This window comes from Peromyscus eremicus, chromosome 7 (genome assembly GCF_949786415.1).
Source record: "Peromyscus eremicus chromosome 7, PerEre_H2_v1, whole genome shotgun sequence".
Lineage (NCBI taxonomy): Eukaryota > Metazoa > Chordata > Mammalia > Rodentia > Cricetidae > Peromyscus > Peromyscus eremicus.
Genome location: NC_081422.1, coordinates 103,773,106 through 103,788,264, shown reverse-complemented (window position 1 = coordinate 103,788,264; position 15,159 = coordinate 103,773,106). Strand labels below are relative to the sequence as shown.

Genomic DNA, 15,159 nt, shown 5'->3' with positions numbered 1-15,159 from the left:
CAATGATGGCCATACCTTTGATCCCAGTACTTGGGAGGTAGAGGCAGGCAAATCTCTGTGAGTTTGAGGCTACCCTGGTCTACAAAGTGAGTTCCAGAAAAGCCAGGACTGCTACACAGAGAAACCCTGTCTCCAACCCCCCCCAAAAAAAAACCCTAATTAAAAGTAGAAAGTGATCAAGAAAGACACTTAGTGTCTATCTCTTACTGCCATGTACACATATGTACACCAGCAACTTCCTCCACATGTGCTACTACTATAAGTCTAAAAGCAATGGATAAACTAATCACAGACAGCAATGTGGGTATTGGTTTTCTCTCTACCATATAGATCCCAGGGACTGAACTCAAGTTGACAGCTGTGGTAGCCCACAAAGGTTTCCTAGTTAGATCTGAGCTTGCTTTATACAGCAGGGATGCATTAGGGGATGGCTTGATCACCTTCATGGTCATTGGGTGTCTGGAATGGTCTGCACGTGGCTGTGCCGGGTGGGGGGGGGGACGAACGGGGACGTCTTTTGCTCCACCCCTTAGCATTTCTTTAAAAGTCCTTTGTCAGAGACAGTCAGGGCCCCATGGATTAGGATCCAGGCCCTCCTGAGCCTATCCTGTGTTTCTCTTTCTTTCTCCAACTATCTTTCTATTTAATTTTTCCTGCTGCTCCTGTTCAAGTGCACCTTGGGGAAAAGTGGGGGTGGGATGGCCCCCCATAAACAGCCTTAGCAACAAATGCCTTAAAACACTGAACCACCTACAACCAACCTCTGGGTTCTCTAAAACCAGTAAAGTTGCTTTAGGAATACTGAATCTACCTTCAAAGATTATGTTAGATTAGGACTTTGCTTTTTTCAATTGTTAGTCATGTCTTTAGCTTAAATCTTATGCACAAAGAATGTTAATTTACATGTCTGCATATAGTTACTTTTACTATTGGAAAATTTTTCACAGGCTTCGCTGTCAAAAATTCTACCCAAATCAGCTCTGATGATGACAGTAATCTTTTCATTCCTTTCCCTTCTAAAGAGGTATGTATTTGAAGATATTCAGTATTCCTGAAGCAATCTTACAAGATGGTTCAACAGATGAAGACATTTGCAGCCAAGATTTCCGATATGGTGGGAAAAGAAAACCAACTTCGACAAGACATCCCTTGTTCACAAGTGTACAGTAATATGCACACATCCACAATCAAATATGAAGAGAGAACTCCACAAAATTGTCCTCTGACCTCCATGTACTCACAAACACATGTGTGCTGTGGGATGTTCTGTATGGCAAATGTGTTGCTAATTAGTCAATAAATAAAACACTGATTGGCCATTGGCTAGGCAGGAAGTGTAGGCGGGACAAGGAGGAGAATAAAGCTGGGAAGTGGAAGGCTGAGTCACTGCCAGCCGCCACGATGAGAAACAGCATGCAAAGATGCCGGTAAGCCACAAGTCATGTGGCAAGGTATAGATTAATGGAAATGGATTAATTTAAGCTGTAAGAACAGTTAGCAAGAAGCCTGCCACGGCCATACAGTTTGTAACCAATATAAGTCTCTGTGTTTACTTGGTTGGGTCTGAGGCTGTGGGACTGACAGGTGAGAGAGATTTGCCCTGACCGTGGGCCAGGCAGGAAAACTCTAGCTACACATGTGTATATAATGAATATAAATATTTTTTTCTTAGGGTCCAGGCTGGCCTCAAACTTGGTGATCCACCCGTGTCTGCTTCTCAAGTACTAGGATTAAAAGGGTGTACTACCAGACCTGGCTATAAATTAATTAGTTTAAATGAAAAAAAAAATCAGAAAATATTTAAAGGAAAGGCTAGGGCTTGTATCTCACTGAGTTTGTAGAAAAGAATCACTAAATGGGGTTACTGAAGAATGGACTGTTTTCCCCTATCTAAAACTTCATACAAATTGAGAAAGATGGCTTTTTTGTTTGTTTTTTTTTTTGCAATGAACTAAGCCAGGCATGGTGGCACACACCTTTAATTCACCATGAAGGGAGAGGCAGGTGGAACTGTGTGAGTTCAAGGCCAGCCTGGTCTACAGCATGAGTTTCAGGGCACCCAGGGCTACAGAGAAACCCTGTCTCCAGAGGGGGAGGGAACCCCTAAAATATTAAGGAACAGAAAAGACAAATCAATGAACTTAAGAATTAACTGGTTTTGAACAGATGTACTCAAACAGAAGATCAGAGAAGTTGATGACATGTCACTTAAAATATCCAATCAAAGGAAGTTAAATGACTAAAGGGAAAAAGTCTAAGGGATTTACTAATAATATTGAGTGGATCAATAACCCTATATAAAGCATCATTTGGGAGGTTGAGGCAGAATATCATTTCAAAGCCAGCGTGTGAGCTACACTGTGAAATTCTAAAACAAACAAAAACCAAAAACAAACAAAAAAAAAAAACATCATTTTAATGTTAAGAATGGGTATTTAAGTGTGATTGCTCAGGCAATCTTTGAAGGCAAATTTGAATCAAAGACCCTATACGCAGAAGTAAACAAACACACACACACACACATTGTCCTCTGATCCTCTTGCCTTTATGAGCCAACCATGGTACTAGGGTTCCCACATATATACACATAACACACTAAATAAATTTAAAAACAGAGAAAAAAATAAATGTAGGAAAAAACAACAGCTAGTAATGTAGTTCAGTGGGTAATGGGTCTGTTCAGTATGCTTGAGGCCCAAGTCCCATTCCAACACCACATAAAACTTGATGTGGTGTTCTTAGCACTCAGGAGGTGAGGATATGAAGGTCTCAAGTTTAAGGTCATCCTTGGCTACACAGAAAGTTCAGGGCCAGCCTGAGCTATATGGAATCCTGCCTCAATTTAGAGAGATACCAACTTTACCCAACTAGTATCTTATGGAACTCTGTGACACTCAAAAGTATTCACATGCCTCAGATATTCCTGTATTTGTAGCAGGCCATGGCAAAGATCAACAGTATATTAAGATATAAATTGCTATATTTAGGGCCTAAAGAGATGACTCAGAGTTTAATAGCACTGGCTGCTCCTCCAGAGGTCCTGAGTTCAATTCTCACTGACCATATGGTGGCTCACAACCATCTATAATGAGATCTGGTGCCCTCTTTTGGCATTCAGGCATATATTCAGGCATATATATTCAGGCAGAACACTGTATACATAATAAATAAATCTTTAAAAATTGCTACATTAAAACAAATCTAACTGGTTAGAGCACTGAGCAGCACAGGTAAATCTCACTTTCTAAGAGAATCAAGTGATAGACTAACACTTACACAGGGGGCAAGTGATACATTAAACAAAACAAAGAACTCTATGTTTAAATAGTGTAGTATTCAGCCATTTTTTTAGAATAAAGCTATATTATTTAAATATCATAATATGATGTATGAGTTAAATAGCTAGTAACCAAAGCTAACTTACCATCCTCTTGTGAGGAAGGACATGGATAAATATGGTGGGAAGCTTTTGACTTCTCATCAGTAAATGTCCCCTGCAAAGCAAACAAACAAGTAACACAGAAATAAGGCACATGACATGCAAACTATTAGATAATGGATGCTAATTCTCTAAGAAATATAAAAGCACTGCTTTTTAAAAATTATTTTTAGTCAAAGAAAAAAATAGTGGTTAGCAACAGAAAATACTGTTTACACATATGCAAGTAAGGACTGAATATTCTTTATCCAAAATGCTTTGTATCTCAAGGGTTTCAAATTTCTGACTTTTTCAGATTTGGGAATATCTGTATAGACTTTATCAACTATCATTATCCAAAACCAAGAAATTCTCTAAAAAATAAAAATAATAATAAACTTGGTTGTAAGTATCTTTACCATCATAAACATACCTGAAGTTCTTAAAATTATTTCAAAACTATCATTACAAAATGAGAATAGCTGGGCGGGCTGGAACACACTTTTTTTTTTTTTTTTTTTTTTTTGGTTTTTCGAGACAGGGTTTCTCTGTGTAGCTTTGCGCCTTTCCTGGAACTCACTTGGTAGCCCAGGCTGGCCTGGAACTCACAGAGATCCACCTGGCTCTGCCTCCCAAGTGCTGGGATTAAAGGCGTGCGCCACCACCGCCCGGCGGAACACACTTTTAATCCCAGCACTTGAGAGGCAGAGCCAGGCGGATCTCTGTGAGTTCGAGGCCAGCCTGGGCTACAGAGAGAAATACAGTACAGGCACCAAAACTACACAGAGCAACCCTGTCTTGAAAAATCAAAAAAAAAAAAAAAAAAAGACTGGAATTTCAACAACATAAAGTAATGTGTATTTACCTTATAAAATGATAAGGTTTTAGCTAGACCTCTAACCTGAGAAGCTGGCAAACAGAAGCTAGAGAACTGAAGGTAATCCTCTAACACACTAAGTTTGAAGCTAGAATAGCTACTTGAGACTGCCTTAAAAAATGAAAGAAAAAAATAAGACAATAACAAAAAGCCCCCGGTTTCACTTTGTAGACTATGATGGTCTCAAACTCTTCATCCTCTTGCCTTAACTGTCTGTCTAGCATGAATTATCACTAACTGACATGAATTTGGGCATGTAAACTGGGGCACTGAATCAAGTACAGTGTACATTATATATGCTGCTGTCATTTTCTCAATGTTGGAAAACTACTATAAAAATTAAGGTTAAACTATGGCCAAGACTACTAAATATACCCAGAACATAAACACAATGCCATTTAGACTAAAATCTGCTTATTCTTGAGACCATACAAACAAGGGAAAGTCATGTATTAGTTTTAAATAGCAATTCAAGGCATTCTCTGCATTTCTTTTAATAATGATTATTTCCTCATCATTCCAACCCAATAAACATAATGCCACTTCATCTGTAGAAAACTAGAAAAGTAAAAAAAATTTTAAACTAGCTAAAATAGTTATCTGCCTCATAAGGTAAGGGCTTTACAATCACTGGATAGTGGTATACATTTTTGAATGGCCATCACACAGGGGGGAAAGGAGTACCAATACCATTAAGTATGAACCAACGTACACTATCCTATTTAGAACCTTGCCCTGTGGAGCCTATCACTGCTGAATTTGAATGACACAGCAAGTTATTCCGTGCATGTCTTCTGTGAAGCGGAGTGAGAAAATTTATTTTATATGTATCGGTGTTTTGCCTGCATGTATTGCTGTGTACCACCTGAATGCCTGGTGCCCAGGAGGCCAGAAGAAGGTGGTGGATCCCCTAGAACTGAAGAAACATAAGATCGTGAGCTGCCATGTTAGTGCTAGGAATCAAACTGGAGTCCTCTGCAAGAACAGTTAGTGCTCTCAACCTGAGCTGTTTCTCCAGCCTTGTGATTTTTTTTTTAAGATTTATTTACGTGTATGAATGTTCTGCCTGTATTTGTCTTTCTACCATGTGTGCCTGGTATCACAGAAGTCAGAAGAGAAGTTCAGATGTCCTGGAACTAGAGTTACAGATGGTTGTGAGCTACTTGTGTGGCTGCAGAGAATTGACTCTAGGTTCTTTACAAGAACAACAAGTGCTCTTAACCACTGAGCCAACCCTCCAGCCCTGAAAGTGAATAATATACCAATGTTTCTATCTTAAGAATTTTGGGGGCTGGAGAGATGGCTCAGAGGTTAAGGGCACTGGATGTTCTTCCAGAGGTCCTGAGTTCAATTCCCAGCAACCACGTGGTGGCTCGAGACCATCCATAATAAGGTCTGGTACCCACTTCTGGCGGGCAGGTACACATGCAGACAAAACACTGTATACATAATAAATAAACCTTTAGAAAAAAAAAAAGAAAGAATTTTGTTGGAAGCCAGTCTGATATACAGTGACATCCAGGACTGTTATACAGAGAAACCCTATCTTGAAAAACAAAAACCAGCTGGGCGGTGGTGGCGCATGCCTTTAATCCCAGCACTCAGGAGGCAGAGGCAGGCGGATTTCTGTGAGTTTGAGGCCAGCCTGGTCTACAGAGCGAGTTCCAGGAAAGGCACAAAGCTACACAGAGAAACTCTGTCTCGAAACCCTCCCTCGCCCCCCCCCCAAAAAACAAAAACAAACAAACAAACAAACAAACAAAAACCCAAAAAACAAAGACAATGTTGTTGGGCTTGAAAGATGGCTCAGAGGTTAACAGCGCCCTCTGATATTGCAATGAATCTTGATTTCCAATCTAGATGAGCAGTTCCAGGAAATCTGATGCCTTCTCTCACATACATACATTTTTAAATAAACAATAAATACGCCTGGTTCAATGCCTTGCATCCCAGTACTCAAGAGGTAGAGGCAAGCAGATATCAGTGAGTTTAAAGCCAACTTGGCCTACATAGTGAGTTCCAAACCAGCCAGATACACAGTAAGAACCTGCATCAAATGGATGGATGGATGATTGATTGATTGATAGATTGATTGATTGATAGATAGATGATAGATAGATGATAGAAGAAAGATTCAACATGAGTCATTAACTCATTTAAAATGCTCCAGTGAAGTTGTGATTAATGTTCAGTGACAGTACTATTACCAGTGACTCCTGAGGTCTATTTCCTGCAATTCTATGAAACCAGAGCTAGAGCTAGATAAAACTCAATACAAGACGCTAGCACACATGAAGCCCTGGTTTTGAACTCTAGCAGCACTAGGAACACTCTAAGAACCCAGCTAAAAAAACGCTACTATCTCTCTCAAAAATGTCCTTGGAAAATAATCACTACACTTTATTTAATAATAAAATAGTCACAATAAACATTACAAAAATATGTAGGCATTACCTCCAGTAAAATTTGTATAAATAATTCCTAATTTCAGCTTGAAAGCAAGAAAGAGCAGGTTAATTTATTCTATTTCTGCCCTCTTAACAAGCATATGAAGTTAAGCTACAATTAACTTATCACATAATAAACAGACACCCCGGGGGCTGGAGAGATGGCTCAGAGGTTAAGAGCACTGGCTGCTCTTCCAAAGGTTCTGAGTTCAATTCCCAGCAACCACATGGTGGCTCACAACCATCTGTAATGAGATCTGGTGCCCTCTTCTGGCCTGCAGGCATACTGTATACATAATAAATTAAAAAAAAAAAGACACCCCAAAAGAGAAAAGGTTAAGTGATCTGTTGAAAGTGGTAGAGCAAAGACGAGAGGTGGTGGTGTACGCCTTTAATCCCAGCACTCAGGAGGCAGAGCCAGGCGGATCTCTGTGAGTTCGAGGCCAGCCTGGACTACAGAGCAAAATCCAGGACAGGCACCAAAACTACAGAGAAATCCTATCTCGAAAAAAAAACAACAAAAAAGAAAGCGGTAATGCTTGTTCTACAAGGAAGCAAAATCCGGATCACACCCAACAACATGTTGTACTATTTATACATTACATTGTTTTGTACTATTTCTGTCTTTGGAAAGCATGTTACATGTGAGGGAAAAACTACAACATCTGTAATTATACAGAGAGAATTTTATAAACCATTTGCTTTGATGGCATGTAAGATATTTGCACGCGGGAGGCAGAGCCAGGCAGATCTCTGTGACTTTGAGGCTGACCCGGTCTCCAAAGCGAGTTCCAGGAAAGGCTCAAAGCTACAAAGAGAAACCCTGTCTCGAAAAACCAAAAGATATTTTACTAAAAGTTAAGACATATTTCAAAGGTTAATATTTTTTGCAGCAGAAAAAAGAAGATATTCATGAGGCTTCTGATGCAATTCTAGATCTCAGTAAAACACTGTCACAGAAATGATGTTTTACAGAAAATTATTTTGTACCTAGATATCCTCAGCTATCACAGGTTTCACTGTGGTGAAATTAACATTACAGGGGGAAAAACAAACTCTCAGCCTACAGTCAAGTAAGATGATTAAAACCCCGGCAACAGTGGACAGTCTGGCTGCCTCAGTTGATCTTGAACTCCCACACTTGAGTAGTCTCCAATATCTAGAAGCATGCACACTATCACATTTGTACCATCATGCTAGCCTGGAAACCTCAATTTTGCCACTCATTTTACAAAGAGGACATACATAAATAAATACATTTGGCTGTGTATGTGGGGGGAGGGTAATTTTTAAAGTACATTCCACCTCCTGAAGCAACAATCTTGCTACCACCTCTATTTTGTGACCTTGCAAATTCTGAGTTAGAAATTATATGGGCCACTTTAACTATGTAAGTAAACTTCTAAGACTATCATAACTCATCCCACTGACTACTGAATGTTTCCATAGGGGTATTTGGAAACTCAAGAGACAAATCCTTTAAAGCAGACACAAAGTGCAAATTTTGGCATTTACTAAAAGTATACTCCTACTGCACTGAAGTGATCACGTTTATTACCTGATGCCGTTTGATGATATCTTTCAATTTATTAGCCAACTTCAAATCAATGTCTGGAATGAGGTAGATGTTGGGTCTAGTCAGACAATTGTTCTGAGAAAACAAAAAGACATACTTTGAAATTTAAATGGTTTGGAAATGGTGTACACTAACTATTAATCATCCTTACATTTTATTTTTTTCCTTGGTTTTGAAGGTATGTGCAAATTGTTCACCATGGCACACATATAGTCATCTGACAAACATGTAGGTACTGGGACTGAACTCAGGTCAGCTGTCTGCCAGCAAGTGTCTGTGCCCACTGAGCCATGGCACAGGCTCCTGACTACTCATCATCTTAATGACGGAAAGTGACATTCAAACCTTCATTTCTTAAGATAGAAAGACATTTTTTTTTGGTTTTGGGTTCTTTGAGACAGGGTTTCTTTGTGTAGCCCTGGCTGTCCTGGAACTCAGAGATCCACCTGCCTCTGCCTCCCATGTGTTGATATTAAAGTCATGTGCCACCATGCCCAGCTTGGAAGACATCTTTTGATATACAATATTATAGTCTTATCTCAAAATAAAGCCTAGATGGCTTAGTAGGCTACTTAAAATCATTCCCAAAACCCTTCTACAGCTAGACAAAGACTGTGACAATCATTTGAAATGAAATTATTGCTAAAATACAGCAAGGTCAGAGGCACTAGGCCTTCAATCCCAGCACTCGGGAGGCAGAGAAAGGCTGATCTCTGTGTGTTCGTGGTTGGTCTGGTCTACACAGTGAGTTCCAGGATGGCCAGAGCTACATGGTAAGACCCTGTCTCAACCCACCACCACCACAATAAATACTAAATAAACAAAGGACAGGGGAGGGAGAAGATTCAGGGGGTCAAGTTCTGTGTAAACATTAGAACTGATTTGGAGTGCCCAGTACCCCATAGACGCTGAGAGCGCTGGCACACATCTGCAGACCAAGCCATGTCATCCTATTGAGCTTCCTGGCCAGGCACTAGCCAAAGTGCCTCGGGTCCAGGTTCAGTGAGCTATCCTTTCTCAGAAGGTGAGGTAGAGAGATGTCTCAATGGTTAAGAAGAGCACCAGCTGTTCTTCCAGAGAAGGAGTTCAACTGCTAACACCCACACAGCAGCTCACTCCAGTTACAGGGAATCTGGTGCCCTCTTCTGACCTCTGTAGGCACTGCACACACAGAACATAAGCATATATACAGGCAAAATACTCAAATACATAAAACCCAAACAGAATTTTTTAAAAAGAGGGCTAGTGAGATGATTCAGCACTAAAACTGCCTGCTGTGCACAACTGTCACCCCGACTTCAATCCACAGCACCCACAAAAACTAGAGAGAAAAACTGACTCCCCAAGTTATCCTCTCACCACTACAAATATGCCTTGGCACATGTGGCCATATTACACACACACAAAAATCAATCTGTCAGCCAGGAGGTGGAGGTGGAGACCTTTACTTCAACCACTTGGGAGACAGAGGAAGTCCGATCTCTGTGAGTTCGAGGCCAGTCTGGTCGACAGAGCTAGTCTCAGGACAGCCAGAGATTCTCAAAGGGGGAGAAAAAAAATTTTTTTCTCGCCAGGTAGTGGTGGCATAGGCCTTTAATCCCAGCACTCCAGAGGCAGAGGCAGGTGGATCTCTGTGAGTTCAAGGCCAGCCTAGTGTCTTAAGAGTTCTAGAACAGCAAAGGCTACAGAGAGAGAAAACAAAAATAATGGCAACAACAAAAATCCACGGGGTGAAAATATGTCAGTGGTACAGTGCTCGCGCCTAGCCCATGGCCCTGATTCCATCCTCAGCACCGTAAAACTAAAAAAGAAAAAGAGGAAATGTAAACGGAAAATTAAGTACTCTTGCATCCAAATTATAATCTAGCTGAGAGGAAAGTAGACATTTATTATACAACCATGGAACAAATCAAAAGAAAATGACTCCATAAAGTCAAAATTATGATCAGTGCTTATACTAAGGAGAAATGAAAACAAAAGGGCACTGTGGTATACCTCTTTAATCTAGGCACTCAGGAGGCAGAGTGCAAGTGGATCTCCATGCTCTATGGTTCCAGGACAACCAGGGCTCCATTATGAGAAAAGTGGTTTGAATAATAAATGAAGTAAATAGAAATATCACACATTATTTCACCAAAAATGTCAGAAACTAATTGGGTATGGTGGCTTACGCCTTTGATCCAGCACTTGGATCACTGTGAGCTCAAGACTAGCCTGATCTACATAGTGAGTTCCAGGACTGCTAGGACTAAAAAGAGAGACCCTGTCTTGAAAATAAGAAAAGAAATGTTAAGAGACTGATAGTCTTTAAATGATCAGAACAATTACAGCTCTAATTCCAATACGCATAAAAACAAAATTATGTATTTCAAAAAATTTCTCCCCTTTATCTTTTGGCAATCCAATAAAGACAAACATAGAACTGAAGTATATTAAAGAATAAGCCTTCAAGCTGAGCGAGTGACTCATGCACCTAATTTAGAAATGGAGCTACTGAGGCAGGACTTTGAGGTCAGCCTGGGCCTAAAGAATCCCTATCTAAAACATGACAGAAGGGGGAGCCCCAGAGGAAGTGGAGAAGGGGAAAGGAGACAGGAGAGGGGAAGAGACAAGGCCTAATTCTCCACTTACCTGTACCAATGTTTTTTCAATGTTCATGAACATTTCCACATTACGATCCATCCGAGATGGATTCTGAAGATCAAATCTCCGCCTAACACAGGGAATAAAAGGCTTTACTAAATCCATCTTCAGTCTTACACACAAGCAGAAACACCATTTTAGAATCAAACTAAACTGAATGAGAAAGGCTTGGAAACTAAGCTAGCATTGTATAAAGTATGTGAACATATTCTCTCAGTACTACGAGAATGCACACTGTCAATACCATCAGAACAGACATCACTTTGGGCTGGTAAGATGGCAAATTAGTAGAGACCTCCCTTCAATCCTAATGACCTGAATTTGATCCACAGAACCCACAGTGGAAGAAGAGAACGGAGGCCAAAACTTGTCCTCTGACCTCATACACACACACACACACACACACACACACACACACACACACACACAGATTTTAAAAAATGCTTAAAATTTTTAAAAAGACACACTCCCAGGCAAAATGAAGTACCAATGCTATTCCTATTTTCCTTCAGTCTAAGATATATTGTGCATTAAATATCTGACAAGAGCTTACTATCCAGAATCTATTATAATAAAGAACTCAAGTAAGAGTCTGGTTTTAAAATGAAGAAAACACAAATGTAAAAGGCATATAAATGGCCAACATGAAAAAAGCTTGACACCTCATCCATCAAGAAAATGCAATTCAAAACCGCAATGAGATAGCATATCTGCCCTAAGTAGAATCAGTTGTCAATTGACAGCCAAGAGTCATTTGAGAAAAATCTCAATTGAGAGGCTGCCCAAATCAGATTAGCCTGTGGCCATGACTATGAGGAATTTTTAGATTGATAGTTGATGTGGGAGGGCCTTTGCATGAGTTCCTGCCCTGAATACCCTCAGTAATAGACTGTGAGCTGCAAGTGTAGGGCAAATAAACCTTTTCCAACACAAGTCCATTCTGATCGGAGTATTTTAACAGTGCAGTGTTTAAATGAGAATGGCCTCCATAGGCTCACATGTTTGAATTCTTGTCCTCAGCTAGTGAAATAGTTAGGAAAGATTAGGAAGTATGGCCTTGTTGCAGAGGGTGGGTGTGTCACTGAGAATGGGCTTTGAGCATTCCAAAGCCTACACCAGACCCAGTGTCTCTGCTGCTGTCTGAGTATCGGGATGCAAAGCTCTTGGCCACTGCTCTAGCACCATGACTTGTCTGCTTCCAGTGGGGGACGAGTCCCCACATTTATTTACCCTAAGGACTCTTGAAGAATGAGGGATAAGAGACTTAGAAATAAGGGAGAAGCTGGGCAGTGATGGCCCATGCCTTTGATCCCAGCACTCATTGGGCAGAGCCAGAGAGATCTCTGTGAGTTTAAAGCCAGTTTGGTCTACAGAGTGAGTTCCAGGACAGGCACCAAAGCTACACAGAGAAACCCTGTCTCGGAAAAACCAAAAAAAAAAAAAAAAGGAAGGAGAGAGAAAACAGGATAGACTCTAGTGGGCCTGGATCATTATCCACTGGCTCAGAACTTCATTCCAAATGTCTATTTATAACAATGCCAAGGGGTGGAGCAAAAGACCTCCCCCTTGCTAATTACAGTTAAGTTTAGACCCTTACAAACACCTGGTACCCAGGCCCATGGTCCAATCAACCTCTTATGCAATCCAGCTGGATACAGCCACTAGGAAACCTAGTGGGCTACAACAGCTTCCCACTATAATAATCATGCAAGTCCCCCAATTAAATACTTTCTTTATAAAGGTTGCCTTGGTCATGGAGTCTCTTCACAGCAACTAACAGTAACCAAGACACGCAGCAACAAAATCAACCTAGAACACCATCTTAGTTACAAGACTATACAAGAGAAAATAATAATGGGATACTGAAGAAACAAAACTCTCTTAATCACTGGCAGAAATGTTAATGAGGCTAAACCTCACAGCTCAGGACTATATCTCAACTTCTCAAGACAGAGGACTGGTGATTTAAGTTCAAGGCCAGCCTAGCCTAAGGGGTATGGGGCAGTGTGGGGGAGGGGGCTGTCTGTCTAGCAACTTAGTCAGACTGTGTTTAAAAAACTTTTTTAGTCGGGCAGTGGTGGAGCATGCCTTTAATTCCAGCACTGGGGAGGCAGAGGCAGGCGGATCTCTGTGAGTTTTGAGGCCATACTGGTCTACAGAGTGAGTTCCAGGACAGGCTCCAAAGCTACACAGAGAAATCCTGTCTGGAAAAAACAAAAACCAAAAACAAAACCAAAAAAAATAAAAAATAAAAAATACTTTTTCTAGCCAGGCATGGTGGTGAATGCCTTTAATCCCAGCACTTGGCAAGCAGAGGCAGGCGGATCTCTGAGTCTAAGGGCAGCCAGGGCTGTTACACAGAGAAACCCTTATCTTGAAAAAAAACAAACTAACTAAATAATAAATAAATAAAAATTTTTAGGAAAAAAAATGTTTTAAGCAAAATGGGCTGGGCGTGTAGCTAGCAGTAGAGCACTGGACTAGTATGTCAAGACCCTAGGTGGAGTTCCAGCAGTAAAGAGAGAAAGTGAGTTCAGCAATTATTCAAAATAGTGCATGTTCTGGATTTGGTTGAAGAGGTTACAGCCCATCTCAGAGAAGCCAAGGCAGGAGGAACTACGGCTGAGACATGGAGGAGTGCTGGCTATCACTTTTCTCACCGTTTGTTCAGTCTGCTTTCTTATCCTTTGCCATCCCTGAACCAGCTGCCAGGAGATCAATAAAGGAAATGTCCTACAGGCTTGCTATAGGCCAATAAAATAGGAGTTATGGTTCCCTCTTCTCAGGTAACTCTAGCTTATGTTTGACAAAAAAAAAAAAAAAAAAAAAAAAGAGCCCAGAAGTAGTGACGCACGCCTTTAATCCCAGCACTGGGGAGGCAGAGGCAGGTGCATCTCTCTAAGTTTGAGGCCAGCCTGGTCTACAGTGAGTTCCAGGACAGCCAGGGCAGAAAACCCTGTCTCGAAGGAAGGAAAAAAAAAAGAATGGTGATTGCATTAGTTTTGCTGTTGTTGTGATAAAGCAGACAAAACCAACAACCAAGATGGTATGGCTCCTCAAAACATTAAACATAACCATACCATAAAATACAGCCATACACACACGTCATTACTGGGTATATGCAGTACTGTATGTCAATGTAATAGCTCCACTCATTTTTACTGCAATCCTATTACAATAGTCCAGATGTGCTATTACTTGCAAGGGGTAAACAGGCTGGAAGGGCAATCATCCAACAAAACAGAAAGAATCATACCATGAAAGTGACCTAGAGGGTTGATGATAAAATCCCAGCACTGGCAGATTTCTTTTGAGGCCAGGCTGGTGTACAAAGGGAAGAGTTCCAGGCCAGCCAGGACTATACAGTGGGACTCAGTCTCAAAAAACAAACAAACAAAAAAACCTCCTAAACATACAAAACACACACACACACACACACACACACACACACACACCCAAAAAAATAACATAGGCTGGGCATCGGTGGCCCACACCTTTAATCCTAGCACTTGGGAGGCAGAGGCAGGTGGATCTCTGAATTCAAGGCCAGCCTGGTCTACAGAGCTAGTTCCAGGACAACCAAGGGTACACAAAGAAACTGTTTTGAAAAACAAAAAATAAAAAAATATATATACAATTATATGGTTAAAAAAAAAATTCCTGTTGTGGGGCTGGAGAGATGGCTCAGCAGTTAAGAGCACTAGCTGCTCTCCTAGAGGTCCTGAGTTCAATTCCCAGCATCCACATGGTAACACAACCATCTATAGTGGGATCTGATGCCACCTTCTGGCATAAAGAGGCACATGCAGATACAGCACTCAGACATAAATTTTTTTTTTTTTAATTTCCTTTGGTGTCTTTGGTTAACAATATAAGAAGTTAGCCCAATGGTGGTGGCAGCACACGCCTTAAATCCTAGCACTAAGGAGGGTAGAGGCAGGTGGATCTCTATGAGTTCAAGGCCAGCCTGGTCTACAAAGCAAGTTCCAGGACAGCCAGAGCTGTTACACAGAGAACCTTGTCTCAAAAAAAAAAAAAAAAAAGGAAAAGAAAAAGAAAAAGAAAAGAAAGGAAGAAGGACAGGCGGGCGGGTGGGCAGATGGATGGATGGATGGACGGACGGACGGACGGATGGACGGAAAAACAACTAGCTTTGAGCCACTGACAATGCTCAGGTTAAGGACTTGGCACCAAGACT

General features: G+C 40.9%; 1 protein-coding gene across 1 annotated transcript in view; it reads right to left on the bottom strand.

The window, feature by feature from the left end:
* Smarcc1 (SWI/SNF related, matrix associated, actin dependent regulator of chromatin subfamily c member 1) overlaps nucleotides 1-15,159 on the bottom strand; it is a 123,573-nt gene that overhangs the window by 97,110 nt on the left and 11,304 nt on the right. The window contains exons 4-6 of the mRNA XM_059268743.1: nucleotides 10,950-11,031; nucleotides 8,301-8,393; nucleotides 3,425-3,494 (exon numbers count right to left, since the gene is read on the bottom strand). Coding sequence (XP_059124726.1) covers nucleotides 3,425-3,494; nucleotides 8,301-8,393; nucleotides 10,950-11,031 — 245 coding nt within the window. The remainder of the gene's footprint in view (nucleotides 1-3,424; nucleotides 3,495-8,300; nucleotides 8,394-10,949; nucleotides 11,032-15,159) is intronic.